Below are 22,850 nucleotides of genomic sequence, written 5' to 3'. Positions count from 1 at the left end.
ATTCAAACGCAATTAAAATTTTTCCTATAATGACGCTTCGAGTTTTCTCTATAGCTACTTGAAGTAAAACTTATGGAAAACTTAGTGATGTATTCTTAATCTTTAGTTATAAACACGAAAAATTTTATGATTTTTCAGCTTCAAAATTACTTGCAAATTTTCACATTTTCGACAGATTTCGTAAAAATTTGAACTATAAACGCTTATAAAAAAAAATTGTGCCTATGTATTCCTATAATTTTTTAATCACTTTAAGAATAACTTATGAGGAACTTTGTATTAAATTTTCAAGTATTTTGATAGGGCCAAAAAAATTTTATCGACACTTCAAAAAAAATTTTTCAGAAATATTGAAAATTTCAGTTGTCTATAAATATCTCAAAAAAAGTCAAAATATTTTGAAAATTTAATCATGTAAAGAAAATACCAATCCTAATAACTGGTAAAATTTTCAAGTATCTAGGACTTATACTTTTTGAATAATAACAAATATTTAAAATCGTTTCAGGATAAATCGTTATCGTTACGCTATTTCGTAAAAATTTAAAATTCAAACGCACTTGAAATTTTTTCTATAATGATACTTCGAGTTTTCTCTATAGCTACTTGAAGGAAAACTTATGGAGAACTTAGTGTTGTATTTTTAATCTTTAGTTATAAACGCAAAAAATTTTATGATTTTTCAACTTCAAAATTACTTGCAAATTTTCGCGTTTTCGATAGATTTCGTAAAATTTTGAACTATAAAAGCTTATTAAAAAAAATTGTGACTTACGATTTTTAATTTTTTTTAGCTACAATAAGAAAAACTCATAAGGAACCTTGTATTAAATTTTCAAGTTTCTTTGGTCGTCCAACATTTTTTTAGCGACACTTCAAAAAAAAATTCTCAAAAAAAGTGTAAATTTCAGTGGTCTATAAATAACTCAAAAAAAGTCAAAAATTTTTGAAAATTAAACTGTATATAGAGAACACTAACATAAACATTTGGTGAAAATTTCAAGTATTTAAAATGATTATTTTTTGAATTACAGCCATATAAAAAATCGATTTGGTCGAAAACTGATTTTGCGTAAAAATTCCCGTTTTTCTGTCATTTTTTTTTTGTTTTTTCGATTTTTTTGAAAACTGTTGGAAAATGTTTACTTTTCGAAGCATTATTTCGACTAGTTATGCTGTACACAGACACACAAAAAAAAAAACAAAAAAAAAAAAAAAAAAAAACACACATCATTGTAAAATCAATACATTCATCACTTCGTTCAGAATCTAAAAAAAAAGAATGTTATTAACTGAACCATTTTTGTTGGTGTATAAATTCAAATAATTCAAATAAGTTTTATTTCATTATACTACTTTATTAAGGTTGTATATTTAAAAAAAATTCCATAATTCCCCCCCTCTAATATATTAATCCATTTAATTGCATTACAAAAAAATAAATAGATAAATATTTGATAAGGTTAAAAAACAAAAAAAAAACAAATATGTGTTAGGTATAATAACTGAAATATTTAATTAAAATCTAATAACAAATAACACAATGTCTAAACACTAATTATAAAAACTGAAATTAAATAAATTTGTTCATATCATAAGTCATGACACATAACACATTTTTTTCAAACAAATTCATTTTACATAATGTTATTTTTATATTATCCCACAAATTTAGTGTGTGAACCTTGAGCTAAAATAACCTTATCATCTTTCCTGAACAATGTCACTTTTAGAAATGCTAAATTTCTTCCCAGCTTAACAGTTTCAGAATTAATAACTATTTTGTCACCAATTTTTGCTGAATTTAAATACCTGAAAAAAAAAATAATAATAAAATAAATAAAATGTACGTTTAAAAGTAATTTTGTTTTTTTTTTTAAATAATAATTATAATATTTTGTTCGAAACTTATAATAAATGTAATTATATTAATCAAAAACAAATGTAATAATTTCAAATATTAATTTGTGTAAAATAATTGGTTTATTATTTTTCATCTTATAAATAGATAGTAGTGATTGACCTAACCTCTGAACAAGCTTGTGTAGGTGTGCAAATATAAAATATTTATAAATGTATATTTATTCATATTTCATACACCAAAAATAATATTAATAAACTTATGATATATTAGAAATATTTCTACTGGAAATATATTTAAAAGGATATATTGCAACAAAAAATATACATACGAAATATGAATATCAACTGAAACACCGGAGTTAGGCACTGAATCAATGTCCTCAACAACTCGTGGATGAGTCAATACAGCCATACTCGACAAAACATCTACAGCAGAAGCTGTAAAACCTCCATGTAGTGTACCAAATCTATTGGTATGTTCTTTTTCAACAACCATCTCAGCAACACATTGGCCATTTCCAGCTGATATTATATTCACCTTGTGCAAACAAAAAATCAATTTGATCAGTGAACCTATAATATTTCAAAATGTGTTATTTTAAATAGATTCTTTATTTGCAATCAACCAATTCTATTAATATATATAAATATATATATATATATAATATATACCATTAAAGAAATCATGCAATTGCATACTTAGAAATTTCACAAAGAAGGAATCCAGATAATTTTCTAAACATATTTAAGTTAGGGACCCCTCCCCCCAACATCTCACTGAAATTGGAATTAAATTTATTAGAATACATTTAAAAAAACACTGATATCAATAATTATTTATTTTTATTACATAAAAGAACATTCATAATATAAAATCTAATCTTCTAAAACAACAGTTCCCAAACTGTGCTCTACACAACCCTTGGTGGCTTGGTGCAATGGCTTATCAAGAGCTTTGTTTGTAACACCACAAAAAAATTAAAAATTGTTTGTTATTTAAAATGAATATATAAATATGCATATATATATATATATATCATGAATACTTGAATGATATAATTTACCGATATGTATACCTACTGCCTAAAATCTCAATAAGAAACAAAATTAAATTTTAAATAATACCTAAATAATATTTTCTCTAGTTCTCTGAACACTATTATTCCAACTTTATTCATAAATATAATCTTATTTTGACTCTTGTATGTATACAATTCATATTTATTATACTTCATAGAAGATAGAACACAGGCAGATAAAAATAAATGTTTAATACTTCTTGAGAGCTCTATCAGAAAATTCTACTCTTATTGGGTTTTGAGGCTGAGAAAGTTTGGCAACTGCTGTTTTAGGACTTAATATGTGCCAATTCATTGATTATTTCAAAAAAAAAAACTAGATATAATATGTTTCAATGAATGGACATCATAACTATTTGCTAGTCCATTTAGCCTCGTAATAATACAATGATAGCAGTTCCAGACCCCATAGACTCCCCTTAATTTGCCACTGAACCGTGAATACATTTAAAAATTATTGTTTTTTGCATTATATCAAACCAAAAGTTTTGATTAACAAATTACTAATAGGATACTTTTGAATATTACTTTACACTTATATCCTGACAGTGGTTGAATTGGAGGAGGATGCAGGAGGATTGAGATAATCTACATTTTTTTTCCATATTATAGCATACCTACCCTTTTATTATATTCATCAAGGAATAGGGTTACTATTATATTAATTTGCTTTGGAACGCTAATCAACTTCATTTAGAGTCCACCTTAATTTTTTTCTCCAATTTAATCACTATACCTTGGTTAATATATATATCTACTTGTTATTTTATGTTCTCTAACAATGTTATATTGGTTATTTTAAATGGCTGATTTTATTAAGTGCCGAATAGTTGACAGTTGTTGAGTACAACATTTATAGAATAAATAGTTTAGTATATAAAAATGAATTAGAAAGCTAGTAACCATTAATAATTATGCAACAGAATTAATTATACCTTTTCAAAAATTTTATCATGTCCATTACGTTTGATTGAAAAGTTTAAAATTTTTCTTACTGATTCTAATACTTTGTTACTATTCATTATAATATTATGTACAATCAATAATAAATCCTGATTAACAAAGTATATATTCTGAAGAAAATTAAAACTATCTAAGCATAAAGTAATTTATACTATTAAATTTGTAAATACTATTAGTTATAAGTTATAACAAATTAAAAAACTTGATTTACCATTAACGGCATTAACTATTTCATTAGAAAATCATGTTTTCACTTTTTAATAGTTAGTTGACTTGGTCCACTGACCAGTAATCACTATCACTATTCAGTGATAACACAAGAACATTGTGATACGATCGCTTGTGGACATACATAAGTCAGCGGTTCCCAACCTATTTAGTTGTGCGGATCACGAATAATTTGAAGAAAAAAAAATTGAGAGGCCCACTTACCTAATATACAGGTATATGTATGATATTAACACGCACAAATAAGGCGATAGAAGAATATCGACGTGTATAAAATTATATAAAAATCTCAATGTTCATTCCAGTAAAAATTTTCAGATCCTTGGCATAGACACTTAATCAGTGTCCGCGTCCCAGTACCACATTTGCCCAGGGCCCATAAGTGAGCCCCGGCCCATGGGTTTGGAACCGCTGACATAAGTCTTAAATACTATTAATATGTTACGTCACGCACGGCTTAAAATATTATAATATTTAAGTATATTTTTAACCATGACGTCATGGATTATGTCGTACGTCGTACGGATTACTTGTCAGCAGTCTACGTTTACGACAGGGATAATAATGTAAGACCATTGGATAAATGTGGGTAATATAATACGCAGTCATGTAGAAAATAATGTAGAATAGAGATAAGAAAGCAAGAAGACAAAACTCCTTTAATACTAATAGTGATACTCACAGGGCTATGATTATGATTTATGATATCTACATGTCATCACTCATCAGGTGTCCTATGACAGTATTACAATATATGGCTATTATACGAGTTACGACTTACGATATTAAAACTACAGCGTCTTGCCACAAGGCAGAATCTTAAGAAATAATAATTACAAACCGTTTAAAGAATACTATTTCGATCTAGCCCAACAGTAAGAATTAGAAATGTAGTAACATTTCTAGTTTCTATTACTACCAAACAAAAGCGAAGAGCATAACACTGATAGTTCTCGATAAATTGTTAATCAATTTCATACTCTTCAAACCCTGAACTCGGTTTTTAATGAGCATTTAGATGGTTTAAATTTTATTTAAATTAATATATAAATAAGTTTTCAATTATTCACAGCCATTAATTAACGACTACCGACTACTTATTCGTTATTGTCTGTTTAAATATTTATATAGTATCAAAATGTGAACATCAAGTCTATAAAATAAATTTATGTATAATAGGTTATACGTTCTTTAAAAATTTAGGTTTCAGCAAGTACTACTCACGGGAAACCCTGTAAAATGATTCAGTCTTAGTAGTAAAAATAGTTGTTGTTACCTAAACATATTTAACTAATTTTCCCCTAAACGTATCTAAACACGATATTGACCAACATTATTAATTACCTACCACTTACATTTATACAATTTACAAACATGTCACCAAACTGTCAATACCTATAAACTTTTCCAAAATAATATAAAAATATACAGTCAAATCTTGTATTTAATTTTACCATTTCACAAAACAAATTTATGTCTAGCTAAAAATAATCTACGATCATCGTTCACTATAGAAATATAAGCTGAGGCAAGATGAGAAAACGCACATTTACTATAAAGGGTAATAGAAATTAGAATCATAGGTGTTTATGAAAACTTTTAGATTATTTGAAAGTGATTACCTATATATTTAATGTTTTTTAGTTACCTACAAAAGTCGGGCACTGAGCAGTCCTCAATTGGCACTTCAGCACGTTTTGTGCTTATTATCAGTTAACAAACCATTTTTTATTGAAAAGTTCTTATCTTCAAGTAAGTACCTATCAAATAAATAAGTGTTTAAAATATAAAAACTCAAAATGGTCTTAGCACCTTATCGTATTATATTATCAACAATCATAATCGTTATCATTATCGGTACGCGGCATATAATATTAATGAATAGGAGGCTTAGAGCCTAGAGGCGACAGCCGAATATTCTTGTGACATTTTAAATTAAAACCTTTAAAACCTTTAACATTCAATTGCTCATAGACCACAGTATTACTAATAATTTATCGCATTATATCTCAGCGTTACTGCAATACAAATTTTTACGTTTTACAATTTCTATGTTCATTATTCTAATTAATTATAATTTATTATGCATTTAAAAATGTATTTTCGTGTTATTTGTAATTTATATTTAACTTTATTCATTAGTTGAGTTCAGAGTTGAGTATGGGAGAAAGAAAATTCACTAAAGGCTTAGGGCGGCCAGGAATGGCAGCTCAACTTCGAGAAACTGTATCTCAAGTTGTCCGCGATAGTTCGAATAATGTAAGTATTCATTAGTAAATTAACTTTGGTTTTAAAAAATATTTATTTAAAATCACTTAGTACAAAATTTTTTTTGTTATTCAATTTAAAAATTAATAACACAAATTTTGTTTTGAAGTAATTTGACCTGGGTATCTAATTTGTAATCAATTTTTGCCCATTCTTGCTAGATTTATATATCTACTCTATGGTTTTATTCAATAATTGGAGTGTAATTTTGACAAAGCTTTTTAAATGTTTAATGATAGTTACTATATGCAACTATTCCTTAATTTCGATTTTTTAATTAGATCATAGAATATAGAATAATTAGATAGTTGAACAAAAGTTTCTGAACCATAGGTCATAACTGTCCTAATAACAGATATTATCATTATTATTAGTAATTGTTATTCTTTTTTATTTCTCTAAAAAAAGGTATTCTCTGTTGAAATTTTATAATTGCTCAATAATAATTTATTAACTATATGACCAAAATAAAAATATTTATCTTCAAATTTTAAAGTTAATTTAGGTCATTTCAGTATTTTAGGTCAAAAAGTCCAGAGCTTTAAAGTTTATTTAGAAAATAAAATTCCATACATTATTTAAATGTTTGAAAAAGGTAGTTAATTAACAAATTACTCAATCTTAATATATTATTATTAATAAAAATAAAATAAATATAATTCATATTTTTAAGCTGCATGATATGTTTTTTCATAAAGTATAATAAGTTTTAATTATTCTATTTATAAATAATGCATAAATAATATTATTTTATTTTGTGGTAGCAAAAATGTTTTCAAGTAGATCCATTAGACTTCGAAGACTATATTGCTAAAAACCATACAGTTTTTCAGAATGATCCTCAAAGAGAATTATTACTTTATCCTTCAGATGATGTTTCAGTAAGTTTATAACTAAATCAAATACTAAAAATCTCATTATGTAATAGGTATTTAATATTAATTTTTTTAAATAGCAAGTGGTTTTACCGAGAAGATATCGTACTATGGACCCCAGTATTCCTTCAAATGCAGACACCACAGAATGTTCACTTTTAACAAAAAGATGTATAGAAAGTTATTTAGCTAACTGGCATGTTATACATTATAAATATAGTGCATATTCAGGATCGTATATTCAATTTCCACCAGAGTAATTATGATTATATAATTGATGCATGTTAACTTAAACAGTATATAATACTTTTATATATTCAGTGCTTACTCAAATTTTTTAGGATATTTAAAAATGATGATTTCAAAGAAGAAGTTTATGAAATTGACACAGATCTAGATGGATTAGATAAAGTAAATTGTTATATTTTATAATATTGTATTACAACAATCTAAATTGATTTTTTGCTCACAGGATTGGAAAACAATAAAAAATGATAGTGCTTTATTTAAACAAGGATATTTATATAAAGGTCCTGATGGTGGCGGAGGTGCCTCAGAACGAATGTTTGCTAATTTAGCTGGTTCAAAATCTTTTAAAAGACGTTTCTGTATATTGAAGTAAATTTATAAATATCATTACTCGTGTTTTTTTTTAAGTAATAATGTTTTAATTATTGATTGAAAGTCTGAAAAGTGAAAATACATATTTCTTAATCTCTATAAAAGTAATTATATGCATTTTAAATCAAATGTATATTTATAGACAACAAGTTGATGGCACATATATATTAGAGGTTTACAAAGATGATAAAAAAGGAGATACTAAGGCAACAATTGTTATGGATTTATGTGACAAAGTAATTCGGGTAAATATTTTTGATTAAGATATACTTATCATATTAGAATATTAAAGTTTCCTTATATTTTATGGTGTTTTTATAGTACTATTTTTTTGAACTTTCAGAACAGTAAAAAAGGCAGATTTTGCTTTGAGCTTCGGATGGTTGATACTGACAAAAGTTATTGTTTAGCTTCAGATACAGAGCCTGAACTTATGGATTGGATGACCAAATTACAATTAGCATTACAGTACAGTAATGACAAACGAGATGATAAAATATCAGAAAATAATAGTATGAACAATTAAATTTAATCATTAAAATCATGTGATGAGCAGAATTTTTAGCTATACTATACAAACATTTAAAAAATTTAGAAAATATAATTATTAGTAATCATAATAAGTTTTTTATAAAATGTCTTGACTTTAAAATAACTATTTTGATTGGTAATGGGTTATAATTCTTAAAATTGGCTTTTACTGTATAGTTAGTAATAACTTTGATAATTATATTATTTTCGAATATCAGGCAAGGGTGCTATTTGGGAGGGGGATTATTCTCCTGTTTATCATAAATTAATGTTTTTATTTTTCTTTAATTCTAAAATTATTGTAGTTAGGCATCTCAAAATTATAATTTAAGCGTTATACAGTTTTATAACTTGAATTTTATTGATATATTTTTGAAATTTAAATAGTAAAAAGTAAAAACAATAATATCATATTAAAATATATTATATATTATTTATCAGTAAATATTTATTAGCTTTATTTTCTAGCTTTGCCTAAATCTAAACAATTTTTTTTTTTGCTAATTATAATATTTAAATGACATTACTACATTAGAATTTAAGCTTTTAAGCTTTTACTTAGAAAATCAATTTTCAAAATTTTTGGTAATATAATTAAGAATTAAAATCTAGTTTAATTTTAAAGTAAACATTTATAGTTTGGGTGTTAAGAACTGCATTATAGATACTTATAAACATTAAAATAATAAATTTAATTACAAAAGCAGATACAAATTTTTTATACCTTCATAATATTTTAGAAATTTTTAATTTTTTTGTTTAGTACAAAAATTCAGTCAACTCTCAATTCTCCACAGAATTGGGTGGCAATGTAACTACAAATAAAAAAATGTTGACATGAGCAGGCAAAAACTTTGCAAAAAAGTATAGCCATTTTCTGATTTCAAAACTCCTGGATAGGACGCCCTATTATTAGAAATACAGCCTTATGAAGTTTTAATGCTTGAGATATTCTTAAACTGTTCTCAAATGAACAAATGTATGCATAATTATTATGGTTCCACATAATATCACATATAATTGAAAGTTTTGTATATTACCTTAAGAAATAAACAAATTTTTGGAGGAATAGACTTATTGACCATGGGTTGGAAAATTTCTATTCTAACTCAGTTCGTGTTTAAAATAAGACCTGTTGGGTATAGGCGTAATTTTAATAAAAAAAAAAAAGACTAAGGGTGCTGAAGCTATGCATTTTCTCATTTTATTTTTTATTTATTTTTGTAAGAAGATATTTTTGATACTTAAACATGAATATTATTTGAGGGTACTAATAACCCCTAAGTCCTTACCCTTATTTGCACCTAGGCTGTTGGCCCAGTTGAATTAATAGAGCTAACTGGGATACATGCAGAATACAGCATGTTTCCAAATAGTAACCAATTATTTTGATCTGCATTTGATCCTATTTGAGTTCAAAAATGATTGAAAAGCTCATAAATTATTTATTCATGAACCCATTATTTAATATTTTTAAATCAATTTGAATGGCTTTGTTTTACACCATAATTTTTGTGTAAAATTTTTGGTATCTATGTTAACTTTATTATATTGATGGATTATTTAGAAGAAATCATTCCTGTTGACAAGAACATGGTACCTAATGATAGTTTTGGCACATTGAAAGGCTTGGAACATAGTGTAAATCCCCAATTGATGAGATATGCGAGAGAAACTGATTCATTAAATTCACATGCACGTCAAGAAAATAGAAGAAGGCTTTTTGCAGTTTATCCATTTTTACAACAAGTAAATTATTCTTAGTTATACTATTGTTTATTTTGGATATTGGAAATTTAATAATATTCATAACAATAATTAATGACATTACTTTTAATTTACAGCCTAGTAGTTGTATTAGACAAGATGTTCTAAATCAACCAGCTGATAGTATATCTGAACCGTACAAAGAAAAGTTTGGTCAGAGAGTTCTAATTGAATGCCAGGCATTGAACTTTCGATTACAGATAAACAGTGAAGAAAACAATGATTCCGTAAATCAAGTAAGTTGTTAGGTGTTTATAATTTAAAATATATCAAATTATTATATTTTAGTTTCTTTTAAAACATTGGATTTTATTCTAAAAAATAATTTTTGAGTACCTAGTAAAAAACTAAAAATACATCACTTAGCATTATTTAAGATATTATTATTTATTTATTTTTTTTAGAACTTTCAGTATAACTATTATAGTTCAACAATTACAATATTGATTGATACAGTGATACAATAAGTAATAATTGGTAATTAATAATAATGAGCATATGATATAATGATAGATAAGTTAATTATGTCAGATAAAAATAAACAGAACGGAATATTAGTGTTTAATGATTAGTAACAGAAATAATATTAAAAGTAAATTTCATAATTATAATTAATTGGTTATTATCATAGCGGAAAGAAAAAAATTAATTATGAACGTTAAATCAGATAGGAATTTTGATAGAGCTAATTTTAAATTTGAGTTTTGTGGATTGATGTTCGGTTTTAAACCAGAAGTAGCAGCCGCATATGACGGAATTGATTGAGAGGGGTCAATGGGGAGGGACTCTGAGGATAAGTTTTTTGTATGTGTGATATTTTTTTTTGGAGTTTGGAGACTTGATTTTGTAGCGATTTAGAATGGTTTGGTAGAACTGGCATCCCTCATCCCTTGAAGCTGGCCGTATGATTTTTGGAACAGTGGACGCATTTAGCTTGGTTGGAGTGATCCTTGATGCAGCTATCTGAATCATTTGACGCAACGGGATGGATGATGGTAGTAGTTTTGTGTGTGACCATAGTCTCGACAATTGAAAAGATATTATTATAAATTGAAAATAGAATGCCGGTTGTAATGTCAAGTGATGTATTTTTGAATTTGTGTTTAATTATTTTTTTGTGTTTGTAGTAAAAAAAACAAATAATAAAATGTTTTACTTCACAATTGAAGGGTCTATTATATGTCCAATTCCTAAGTAGCTAAACTTAATTAAACTATACAAACAATTTAGAGATTTAGACAAAGTTTATCTTAATAATGAGCCATTTTCTTGTAAAAAGTATTTATTCAGTACTTCTCAATCAAATATTAATACTTTTAGGGGGTGGAGTGGCCGAGCGGACTAAGGCATTGTTTGCGACCACGGCTATCAACACAGGTTGGAGCTCGCGTCGAAGTGGCGACCAGAGGTACTAACAGCGCTAGATGTTACTGGCCCGACATTAACACGTCTCATATAGGATATTACTAATTATTGCTAAATTATGTTATTTAGAAGATAGAAACAAAAAACCATTTAATATCCTATATGAGACGTGTTAATGTCGGGCCAGTAACACCTAGCGCTGTTAGTACCTCTGGTCGCCACTTCGACACGGCAGCTACACGTGCAGCATATCCGCAAGCTCCAACCTGAGTAGATAACCGTGTTTGCGACGTACACAGTCGCCGGTTTGAATCTCGGTCACGGACGGCATCGCTCTTTGGGCATTTTGCAGTGTCTGGAGAGAGAGGCCGCCGCCTCCCAACCGGGCATGGCAGAAACCTACTGGTGCCCATTCAAAATTCTGCCAAAAACCCAAGTGTTAAAACCTATAGTACCTTCCCCTACAGTTCCCCAGGCTAATGACCTCAGTTGTCTAAGCCATAACCCTAAAAAAAAAACTTTTAATTTCTATAGTGTTATTTATCATAATAGTTAACTAGTTGTTACCTATGTAAATATTTAAATTATTATATACAATTACAATCCTTGTTAATCATTATAGTGGTTCAATTAATGTTATGTAAAACAATTTAATGCAAAAATGTTTTAATTCATTAGTTTTTTCTTTTTTATAGGTTGAACCATATTTTACAACCATGGCATTGTTTGATGTACGTTCTGGTAAAAAAATATCTGAAGATTTTCATTTTGATATTAACCATGACAGTATGAAAAATCTAGTTAATCATGAAAATCAAATTGACGGTCATAAGTTAATTGAGTTATCAAAAAATTGTAAAGTGACAAAGAATTGGCTATTCAAACAAAAACAAGTAATATACTTATATTATGCTTTGTCAATTTTTACTCAAATTGCTATTTTGAGATTTATTGACAAATAAAAATTAATGATTCTATAGATAACTACAATATATTTTGATAAAATTTTAATTTAACTTATTTTTTGATAATAAGCATTTTAACTATACTAAATTAAATGTATAATATGCATTGTTTCAAATATTTAAAAATAGACATCATAAATAATTAAAATAAATTTGTTTTTGGATTGCTGTAATATTTTACTAGAATGAATAGTGGAAGAAAATATATCATAAAAATTATCAATGAATTATCACTTATTTATTCACACTGTTATGTATATTATATTAAAAGCGTTTTTATTATATTTTTAGGCAATAATGTGTATATCAAAACCACATTCAGATATATACTTAGTGTTAAGAATTGACAAAGTACTTCAGGGTGGCATAGTACGTGTTTCTGAACCATATATTAAAGCAACAACAAATAATAAAGATAATGGTCTGAAAGTATTTAAAGCTGTTAAAAATATTTGTCATAGGTAAATCATAAGCATAAAAAAGCATGATGAATCTTTATCTATTAGAGTAAAAAATATGTTATAACTTTGGTTTTTTTTAGGTTAGGCAATTACCGAATGCCATTTGCTTGGTCTGCTAGACCTTTGTTTCGATTATATAGCTGTGAACTAGATACATCTTCTGATTTTATGATATTGTATAGGCAAGAGCTTTCCAAGCTGGGAGATGATGATATGGTAAAAATATTGATGGAATATCGGAAGTAAGTTGTGTTGATTATAGATATTTTTTAGTTTTAAGATAATACAATAAAAATAATGTATTTTAAGGCCTGAAAAAATGAACAAATGCGTTATAATTCCTGGTCATGTTCAGATAAAAATTCAACAGTTAACCAATACTCTTCCAGAAAGTAAGGATCAACAATTAATTGTATTTCTTTTAAATAAGTTATCACGGCATCATGTGGGTTATTAGATGGTGGGTGGTGGCAGAAATGTGTCTCTTTGGGTTTTTGCTATATTTATTATATTAAGAGGATGTCGTACTTGCATGTATTGTTTCTATTTTACATACATACAACATTTAAATTTTTGTTCACTAGTTTTGATATTAGAAAATTTAAATTATTTAAAACCTTATCAGATGATATAAAAATAGTTCTATGAATATTTGAAATAATTCTCTAAAGTTGAGTTTCTCAAATATGTTTTTGACCTTTGCAATACTAAAAAATTGCATTCATTAGTATATAAAACATTTCAAAAATATATAAAATAAATAAATATGAAGTACAAAAATAAAAATCAATAAAAAACACTATTTTGTGTAAGTAAACTCAGCTTGGTATAAACAAACACAAATGTTATTGTAGTAAAATGTACATGAAATAAAAGTTATTGATAAGATATTTTCAAAAAAGCGTGTGACCACCTAACTATACCTCTTGGCAATAGTTACCAACTGGTTATTAGTGTTATGACAATTATCCATAATTTCCAGTATTCGTTTTCTTATGGTAAAGTTTTGTCCATGAGCAACATTGTGATAGATTATGTAACAAAATAAAGATATAAATTTAAAAATCAATAAAATGCAATTTATAAATATGAATATGCCCTTGCTACAAAGCTTGATTTAATAAATTATATAAATTCTCCTCTAGTTTTTTTAAATATGCTTTTATATATTTTTTGTTATGTCATTGTTTTTTATTTAGACATATTGACTACATGTTGGACTGCAGTTAAACCATTTCCTATTCCACCGAGTCGAAATCATCCGATTATTGAAATTGCTGAATTATATCCAGATCCTCAACCACAAACATCTTATATTAATCACTTGTATGTGTATCCATTGTCGCTAGCATTTGATACACAAAAAAATATTCCTCGAGCCCGAAACATTACATGTATGGTCCAATTATTTGATAACGATAATATAGACTCTAAGCCTATTAAGGTAATTTCATATTTAAGTTGTTTCTCTAAAAATTTGTTATAAAAAAATTTAAAAATGTATTCAAAATATTATAGTGTATCTATGGGACACATGGCCAATTATTGAGTTCTATGTGTACTTATGTTTTATACCATACTACAAACCCAATTTGGTATGATGAAATCAAAATAAGACTTCCAGTGCACATAACTCCAAAACACCACCTACTGTTTACTTTTAAACATATTTCTGTTGATGGTTCACGTAAAAAGCAATCAAATATTTCAGTCGAAACAATAGTGGGATACTCATGGCTACCACTTATCTTCAAATCCAAGTAATAATAACAATATTTATTTTATCATATAGTGTGTTATTAACATATTAACATTACATTATAATATTATATTTATTATATTTTGTTAATTTAGAATCAATATGGATGCAAAATGTTTACCTGTATCTGTAGGTTTACCAGCAGGGTATTTATCAGTACAGCCATTTGGTCTTGGAAAAGGAGTGAGTTATTTATTTTTTCTAATACATTTAATTGTTATTTGTAGATATTATAATACAAATGATACTAATGAATGTCTTGCATTAAATTGATCATCCAAATATATATATATATATATATATATATATATGTAATTATAATGATTAGGGCTCGGATTTATTTGTATTTAAATTTATCACTTTTCAAAATTAGTTAATCCTAATGATGAAATATTGATATTAGATGATACAAATTTATATGATGATAAAATAAGTTATCATTCATTTAACAAAAACATTTAAGTTAATTTATATTGTACTTCATATTTATTATTTTAAACTTTTGCTTTTTTAATAGTATAATTTTGTCTTTAAATTTTTTTAAATTATATAACATAGAAATATAATAAATCAAAAAATAATATATTTGGAAAAATTAGGTTTATTGAAATATATCTATTTGTTTAGACTTAAGATTTGCAATTAAATATTAATAGTTAATATTTAACTATTTTTATTTAAAAATAATAATTTAAAATTAATTGATTTATAAAATAAACTTAAAAAACTATATTTAATTATATTTTTTTGTTAATACTGAACATATTAAAATAATGTAAAAACATTTAAACTTACAATGTACTCTAAAGTATATATAGAAAGTCCACTAAGTCCTCATTTAAGGTTGAGGTTGTGTTCCTGAAAAACACAACATTAACTGAAATAAACGTTAAGTGAATCATTTTATTATAGTGAGTTACTATTAATAATTAAAAATGTACCAAAACAAGATTGGTGATCTAAAAACATTTTCCATTTTGAACCTAAACACTATTTTAATTTTAGTGATGTTATCTTCTTATCTAATAAATAACCGTAACTAAACATATGCATTGTTAAATATTATAAATTATAGATTTTAATTTTAATTTTTATGCATTAATTTAGTATTGTGGGCCTGAAGTATGTTGGATTGATGGACAAAAACCTTTATTTTCATTCAAGTGCCATTTGTTATCCAGTATATATTCATCAGATAATCATATGCAAAACTTTTTTGCTCATGCAGAACGTTTGGAACATAGTAAAATAACTACCATTATACCTCCTGAAACAGAAACATGTAAAATATTAAAAGTAATATTAACTTATAACTAAAAAAATATGCACAATACCTATACAAAAATAAATTATTTTTATTTTGTATTTCTCAGGCATCTCATGCAATTGATTTAATTTCTGTAATCAATTTTTTACCAACGTTATTCAATCAGTTATTTAATCTGCTAGCATTCACATCTTGTACCAATATTGCAAGCAATATAATCAGATTATTGGTCCATATAGTAGATTCAATTCAAGAATCTGGTCGATGCGACACATTAAACATATACATAAAGGTATTTGGTATTATTTACATTATTTTGATTAGTTATTATTAGACAATGAATTGTTAAAAATAATAATAAAAAGAATAAATAATCTCTATTATGTAATAAGTTTGTATTAATTGTAAGTTTTAAGTTATAATAATTTTGTATTACCAAATTTTTAAATTCTATAGATTGATAATAATAAATTTTATTCGAGTTTTTTTTATTATCTTTGAACTGATTAAATAAATTTAAAAAAAAAATATTTTAACTGTACAATCATTACATAAATCTGAGCTAATTAAATTGATGTTATTGAATCCATAGATTTATAAACTATATAAATGATAAAAAGTAGGATTTGGTTAGTCACTTCTCAGTAAAAAGTAAAAAACTGTATTTTGTTAAACTTTTTAATGGAATAAAATATTTTTAAGGCTTTTTAAATGTATAGCCATTTGTATAAATCAACTATATTTATTTTATTTTAATTGGAAATGTCAAGTTTGAAATAGTTAAAATGAAAATATTTAATTAAATTTTAAATTTTATAGGGTCTATACCCATTATAACTCTTGGTAGGTTTGAAAAAAAAATCAACCCGTTGTTTTAAATAAAATCACAAATAAATTACTAATCAATAATAAGTAAATAATGTAATAAAGTTTACGAAAAAATATTAACATAATTATTTCATATTAATTTGACTTATTAGCTACTTTGTAAAATGTGTATAAATTAAAATATTAGTTTAATAGTCTATACGAATATTATTTAATACTGACTATTTTAATTAATAAATAATAATGTAAATATTTGTGATTTAAAATGTTATGTTTATTTTCAGTATGTTTTTACTACTCCAACAACAAACACACCTAATAACACTGTGCACGATCAACTCCTAGCTCATTTACCAAATTTACTCAACCCGGATAATACAGATTTCTTATTGATTAATAAATTTTTAGTCAACTCAAACTTTTTCTTTCAAATTGTAATAAAGAGTATGGGACAATATCTATTGACATCAAACAGAATTAAGGTATAATTATAATTTTATTAAAAACAGTGTATTCACAAATCCCTCTTTCCTTTTACTAAGTTAGTTTTTTAAAAGGCAAATAACAATACTTCAAAACATTTAAGACGACGCTACACACCCATTAGTTGTTTATGTCTTACTAGTGTATAACATAGAAAATTTACCCTTAGAAAATCACGTTTAGCTTGTTAGTTTAATTATTAGAGTGAATCAACCTATTATAAAACTCAATGTGAAGAAGATTATCTGTGATTGTATGTGGGTTTTTACAATAGTTTAATTTTGTAACAAATTATGGGTGTACAAAAAAGCATAAATTAAAAATGCTCATAACTCACTAAAAACTAAGTTATCATAGAAAACCCACATACAAACACAGATAATGTTCTTACCATTAAGTTTCATAATAGGCCAATTTACTCTAATTTTTAAACTAACAGAGCTAAACGTGATCTGCTAAGCATAAATTTGCCAAGTTTTACCCTTGTAAGATGGAGACAGCAAATATGTGTGTGGCATTCTCTTAAATGTGAATCATTAAACAGTATTCAAATATGATTTAAATCTAAAAATACCCATATCATGAAAAGTCTCTATATTATTTAAAACTAGTGCAATGCAGTTTTAGTGGTTACTGATAAGTTGAGTATTAATTCCTCTATTATTATTATTACAATAACATTATAATGAATATTATATAATTCATATATGTATATAATATATTCTATAAATAACAACAGTTTCAATTGAACCGCCTCTAAAGTCCACCCTCATATTTTATTTTTTCAAATTGAAATAACAATAACTTATCTGTATGGTAAAAGTTTTCTAGTTCATTTTTCTTATACAAATGTTTTATCTAGCCGAGACTCAAATTGGCTTCCCAGACTTAAAACTCCTTTCCCTCTTCATAAATCTCAAACACTATTTTATATTGGAGTTATAATATGACTTTCTGTGTAAGTATTAAGCATAGTAAATGTGAATTGATGAATAAAAATAATTATTTTTAAAATTTTGCCTTAATATTTAATCAAAAAATCAACTACCTATAATAAAATGCAAAGGTTGTAATACTTTAAAAATTGTATACAAGAACACACTATACACTAATAAATAAAGTAAATATTTTATTAAATATTGTAATTTTAAAAATGTTTACTTGGATGTGTGAGCGTGTATACATAAACAATTTTTGAAAATCCATTAATATTTTTCACAGATGCGTCGTAATGAAAGATTTTCTTCAGAATATCAGTCTCGTGTTCATCATCTCTTAATAGATGTACTATTGCCATATGTTACTGTTAAACACAAAGAAATGCCATCACAAGTTGCCAAGTTGAATATGGCTGCAGCTCATTTCTTAAAGAAATGTTTGACATTTATGGATCGAGGATTTGTATTTCGACTGATAAATGTATATATTAACAGCTTGTCCACTTGTGATTCAACTTTTGTTAGAAGCGCAAAGTTGTTATTCATGAAAATAGTTATATCACACGAACACTATGTCTCATTTAATTTACCAGTCCAGAACGGACAAACGCCACAAGGATGGTCACCACATTCTCGATATTACATGTCAGATGAATATTGTCGTCATCATTTCCTAACAGCAATATTGTTACGTGAAGTTTCAAATTCATTTTGTTCACCATATGAATACCGTCACTCAGCTATTGCGTGTTTTCGTGATTTACTTGCCAAACACGAGCTTGATGATCGATATCAATCAAAAGTATGTAATAATTTAGTGAAGTGCATAATTTTTATAATTTCAAATTTAAATATACTTAGTAGATATTTGATAAATTGAAGAATTGTTTATTGATTTTAATATACAAGGTTCCACTTAATATATTTAGTTATCCTGTGTGTCACACTAGTATTATATCATTTGTTTTCAGGGACAAATGGCCCGAATTGCTTCATTATACTTACCTTGGCTCGGAGTTGTTATTGAAAATATTGGACGTTTAGATTATAGAAAACGAAAAGTTAATCAAGTTATGAAGCGTCCTATAAATTTATCTTCACAAAGGTAATTCAAGAGAGAATTTGATTACCAAACATATTATTATGTTTGTGTATTAATTATACAACGTATTGTAATAACTTTTAAACTTTTGAATTTTAGACCAATTAATCTTACTAACGAAATTGGTCCAAGAATGTCTTTGAACTTGAGAGATTCCACATATTTTGCAGCAATTGCTAGCCACCGTAAGTTTTTCTTATTATAATTTTATACATACTAGGAAATTTAGAACTATAGGTAATTGCTCTTCTGTACAGTAAATGTTAAATGTACCTTGTCATTGAGTAAGTTACTGTAATATACAGAATGTCCCACGGAGATCTGACAAATGAAATAACTTTTATTCTAATCAATATTAAAAAAAATTTTTTATTAAATATAATTCATAGACACTTGCGCTACATTTTTAGAAAACATTTTTATTTTTTAATACTGAAAATAAAAAACTTAAAAATTGATAAAATTTTTTTCGAAATATTCAGTATAGGCGTATAGCCAATTTGTAAATTTGATTTTCCGAAAAATGTATACGGAAAAAATACTTATTTAAGTCAAATGGCTGATTTTTTTAAATTTTTTTAAATATCAATATTTTTGCTAAGTAAATTATGATCTAGTTTATATTAGAAACATTTAATTTTGAATAATATAAAGTTTAAAAAAAATATTTTATAAGAACATTTTTAATATTAAATAATTAATTAATTAGATTTTAACATGAACCCATAAAATGTTCATATAAAATATTTTTTGAAATTGAAATGTTTCTAACATAAACTAGATCATAATTTACTTACCAAAAATGTTGATATTTAAAATTTTTTTTAAAAATCAGCCATTTGACTTAAATAAGGGTTTTTATCTTATACATTTTCCTGAAAATCAGATTTACAAATTGACTATATTGAATTATTGAATATTTCGAAAAAATTTTTTATCAATTTTTAAGTTTTTTATTTTCAATATTAAAAAAAAAAAAATGTATTCTGAAAATGTAGCGCAATTTTCTTTGAATTATATTTAAAAGAAATTTTTAAAAAATATCGATTGGAACAAAAGTTATTTTATTAGTCAGATCTCCGTGGGAGACCCTATATATGTTACAGACAAAGTGGGGTAGTCAGATATTGTGCAACAATGATCTGTCATTTTGCACAGTGCCCATCAGTTTCGAGTAAAGTTATAAGTTAGTAATAATAATTATTGTTTACTATGATCAGTCATGCTATAACAATGTCTAGTTAATTTGGATTGCTCAACATACTGTAAAAATATAAAAAAAATAAAATTATACTATTATGCAGCATAATGTATGTAAAATTGGCGAGAATGTGATGATAAGAATACCAAAATAATAATAATGTAGATAGAGCAAGATAATGTGATCTTTGAAATATTCTAGGTGTCATACTTTCTGGTAATTTAAAACTTTAAATATATTGTTATTTGTTAGTATAAATGTAAACTTATATTTTATAGTAAAATACAATTTACAGGGTGATTCGTTTATCAAACAACACTCATTATTTATAAAAGTATTGACTTTTTTCAAAATATTGTTTTACATAGTTTCAAGTTGTTAAAAAACCAACGCTTTTATTAAAAAATTATATTTTTAAATATTTTTTATCCTTATCATTTTTTAAGTTTTTTACTTTTTTGAATGGCAACATAGTTTTTTAATTTCATATTCCAAAGCAGAATATTTTTCTAAAAATTTTGATACATAAAAATCGAATTTAGGACTAGTAGTTTATGAGTTATAAGTATTTAAAGTTTAGACAAGCGGAGTAGTGGACAAACATTTTGCGGGGTAACCCCGTACCACTCCACTCTGCCAATCTAAACTTTAAATACCTATAACTCATAAACTACTAGCGCTAAATTCAAAATTTTAACGTAATAATTAATTAAAAAAATAGCTTTATTAAATTATGAAATTTGAAGTATAGGTTACCATTTGAAAATCAAAAGTTGATGGTGGTGTATATAATAAATATAAGGGTGAAAAATATAAAAATAATAAACAATTCAAGAAGAGTGTAAATCTACAATTTTGAAAAAAAAAAAAATTGAAAAAAGTCAATACTTTTTTAAATAATGAGTGTTGTTTGATAAAAGAATCACCCTGTATATGAAATTAGAAGCAAGGAAAAAAAATTAAATGTACAGTTGTGACCAATTTAAGTTATGCAAGGAGTTTTTAATTACGATTGACAAAGTATCTGAAAACATAATTTTACTAAGGGAGGTAGCTCTACAATTGTAACTTAGGTGGTTAAGGATATAATAGATGTGGTTGTACACAAAAGTGTCAAACAAATAAGTGTACATTTAAACCGCCAGATAAACTGTGTAACTCTACACAGTAGCAATTCGTGCTCAAACAAATAAATATAGTTGCTTTTTAATGTTATTAAACATTATTATGTATATTAATATGTATCTAATCAATAATAATAAATAAATGAATACAATATTTTTTTTAATAGGTAAGTTATCCATACTAACATCATTGTAAACAATGTCTGAGCATTGTGTTTTATTTTCACTTTACCCTCTAAAATTGGGCATTTTGCACAATGCCCAACTATCCCATTTTACTCGTAACATATTATATTACATAATATAAATTAAATGATAAATAAAAAAATCATTGCATACGAAAAAAGATACTGAACAAGGACAGTTTATCTACCTATATTACTAAATTTATTTTTTAATATAAATATATTGCTTCACTTTATTATAATTTATTTTACTACAATTTCTTCCAAATTTTCGTGATTTTAACAAATTTTGTAAAAAATTGAACAATATGCTCATTAAAAAAATGGTTTTCCACTTTGCTTCAAATATAATGTATTCTATGTAATAAAAATTGTAATAATATATTTTGTTTTTGTTTTTTTAGTAACGCCGTCAAAAAAGTTAATTAATCTGGATCATCAGCAGCAAGAGAAACTGATTAAAACCGATTCTAACTTAAGTATAAATACATGTGCTTCGAATTCGTCTTCTCCCGATCGAACAAATTCCTTGTCAATTTTTTCACAAGAAACTGCCATTAGAAGAAATTCTTATGTATCCGAATCGGACATTTCAAATAAAAATCGTCATTCTAGATCTATAAGTGGTACACAGACATTTCACATTACTACTGATAACTCAGTGAATGTAGTAAGCAAATTAGAACCAACTGAAGTCAAAGATGTCCTTGTATGTTTTTTGTTTATTTTGAAATATTCTTCTCAAGATCAATTAATATCGTGGTGGCGTTACTGTACAGAATCAGATATTGTGGCATTTTTTAAAATTATGGAGTATGTAGAACTTATCTTTTATAAGATATAATTTATATCATCTACAATATCTACATGGTGTATCTTATATAATTTATCATATAAGGTATTTTTTAATTGTTTTGAAATGAGAAACCTGTATTAATTCTTTACTTTGTAATGACCTATTTTTTTTATAGTGAAAT

General features: G+C 25.7%; 2 protein-coding genes across 3 annotated transcripts in view; one reads left to right on the top strand and one right to left on the bottom strand.

Moving 5' to 3' along the window:
• Positions 1-1,490: 1,490 nt before the first annotated feature.
• Positions 1,491-4,220, bottom strand: LOC107161779 (acyl-coenzyme A thioesterase 13-like). 2 transcript variants are annotated; one of them, XM_015508327.2, is made up of 3 exons: positions 4,117-4,220; positions 2,193-2,401; positions 1,491-1,812 (listed from the first exon to the last, which is right to left on the bottom strand). In XM_015508327.2, the coding sequence occupies exons 1-3, from the start codon at positions 4,126-4,128 to the stop codon at positions 1,659-1,661; spliced, it is 375 nt and encodes a 124-aa protein (XP_015363813.1). In that variant the 5' UTR covers positions 4,129-4,220; the 3' UTR covers positions 1,491-1,658. The 2 variants fall into 2 exon arrangements, with proteins under 2 accessions (XP_015363813.1, XP_015363811.1); XM_015508325.2 differs by lacking the exon at positions 4,117-4,220 and adding an exon at positions 3,878-4,095.
• Positions 4,221-5,999: 1,779 nt separating this feature from the next.
• Positions 6,000-22,850, top strand: part of Ziz (dedicator of cytokinesis protein Ziz) — a 28,767-nt gene continuing 11,916 nt past the window's right edge. The window contains exons 1-23 of the mRNA XM_089215089.1: positions 6,000-6,392; positions 7,166-7,282; positions 7,357-7,532; positions 7,618-7,687; positions 7,749-7,894; positions 8,040-8,142; positions 8,241-8,409; positions 9,996-10,177; positions 10,273-10,431; positions 12,256-12,453; positions 12,817-12,986; positions 13,067-13,228; positions 13,296-13,378; positions 14,186-14,430; positions 14,505-14,746; positions 14,841-14,928; positions 15,853-16,041; positions 16,119-16,304; positions 17,125-17,322; positions 18,545-19,063; positions 19,233-19,366; positions 19,463-19,548; positions 22,278-22,686. Coding sequence (XP_089071215.1) covers positions 6,294-6,392; positions 7,166-7,282; positions 7,357-7,532; positions 7,618-7,687; positions 7,749-7,894; positions 8,040-8,142; positions 8,241-8,409; positions 9,996-10,177; positions 10,273-10,431; positions 12,256-12,453; positions 12,817-12,986; positions 13,067-13,228; positions 13,296-13,378; positions 14,186-14,430; positions 14,505-14,746; positions 14,841-14,928; positions 15,853-16,041; positions 16,119-16,304; positions 17,125-17,322; positions 18,545-19,063; positions 19,233-19,366; positions 19,463-19,548; positions 22,278-22,686 — 4,130 coding nt within the window. The 5' untranslated portion in view covers positions 6,000-6,293. The remainder of the gene's footprint in view (positions 6,393-7,165; positions 7,283-7,356; positions 7,533-7,617; positions 7,688-7,748; positions 7,895-8,039; positions 8,143-8,240; positions 8,410-9,995; positions 10,178-10,272; positions 10,432-12,255; positions 12,454-12,816; positions 12,987-13,066; positions 13,229-13,295; positions 13,379-14,185; positions 14,431-14,504; positions 14,747-14,840; positions 14,929-15,852; positions 16,042-16,118; positions 16,305-17,124; positions 17,323-18,544; positions 19,064-19,232; positions 19,367-19,462; positions 19,549-22,277; positions 22,687-22,850) is intronic.

This window comes from Diuraphis noxia, unplaced genomic scaffold (genome assembly GCF_037042655.1).
Source record: "Diuraphis noxia isolate RWA-SAM2 unplaced genomic scaffold, SU_Dnox_SAM2 contig0001, whole genome shotgun sequence".
NCBI classification, from domain to species: Eukaryota; Metazoa; Arthropoda; class Insecta; order Hemiptera; family Aphididae; genus Diuraphis; species Diuraphis noxia.
This window is presented reverse-complemented; position numbering and strand designations above follow the sequence as displayed.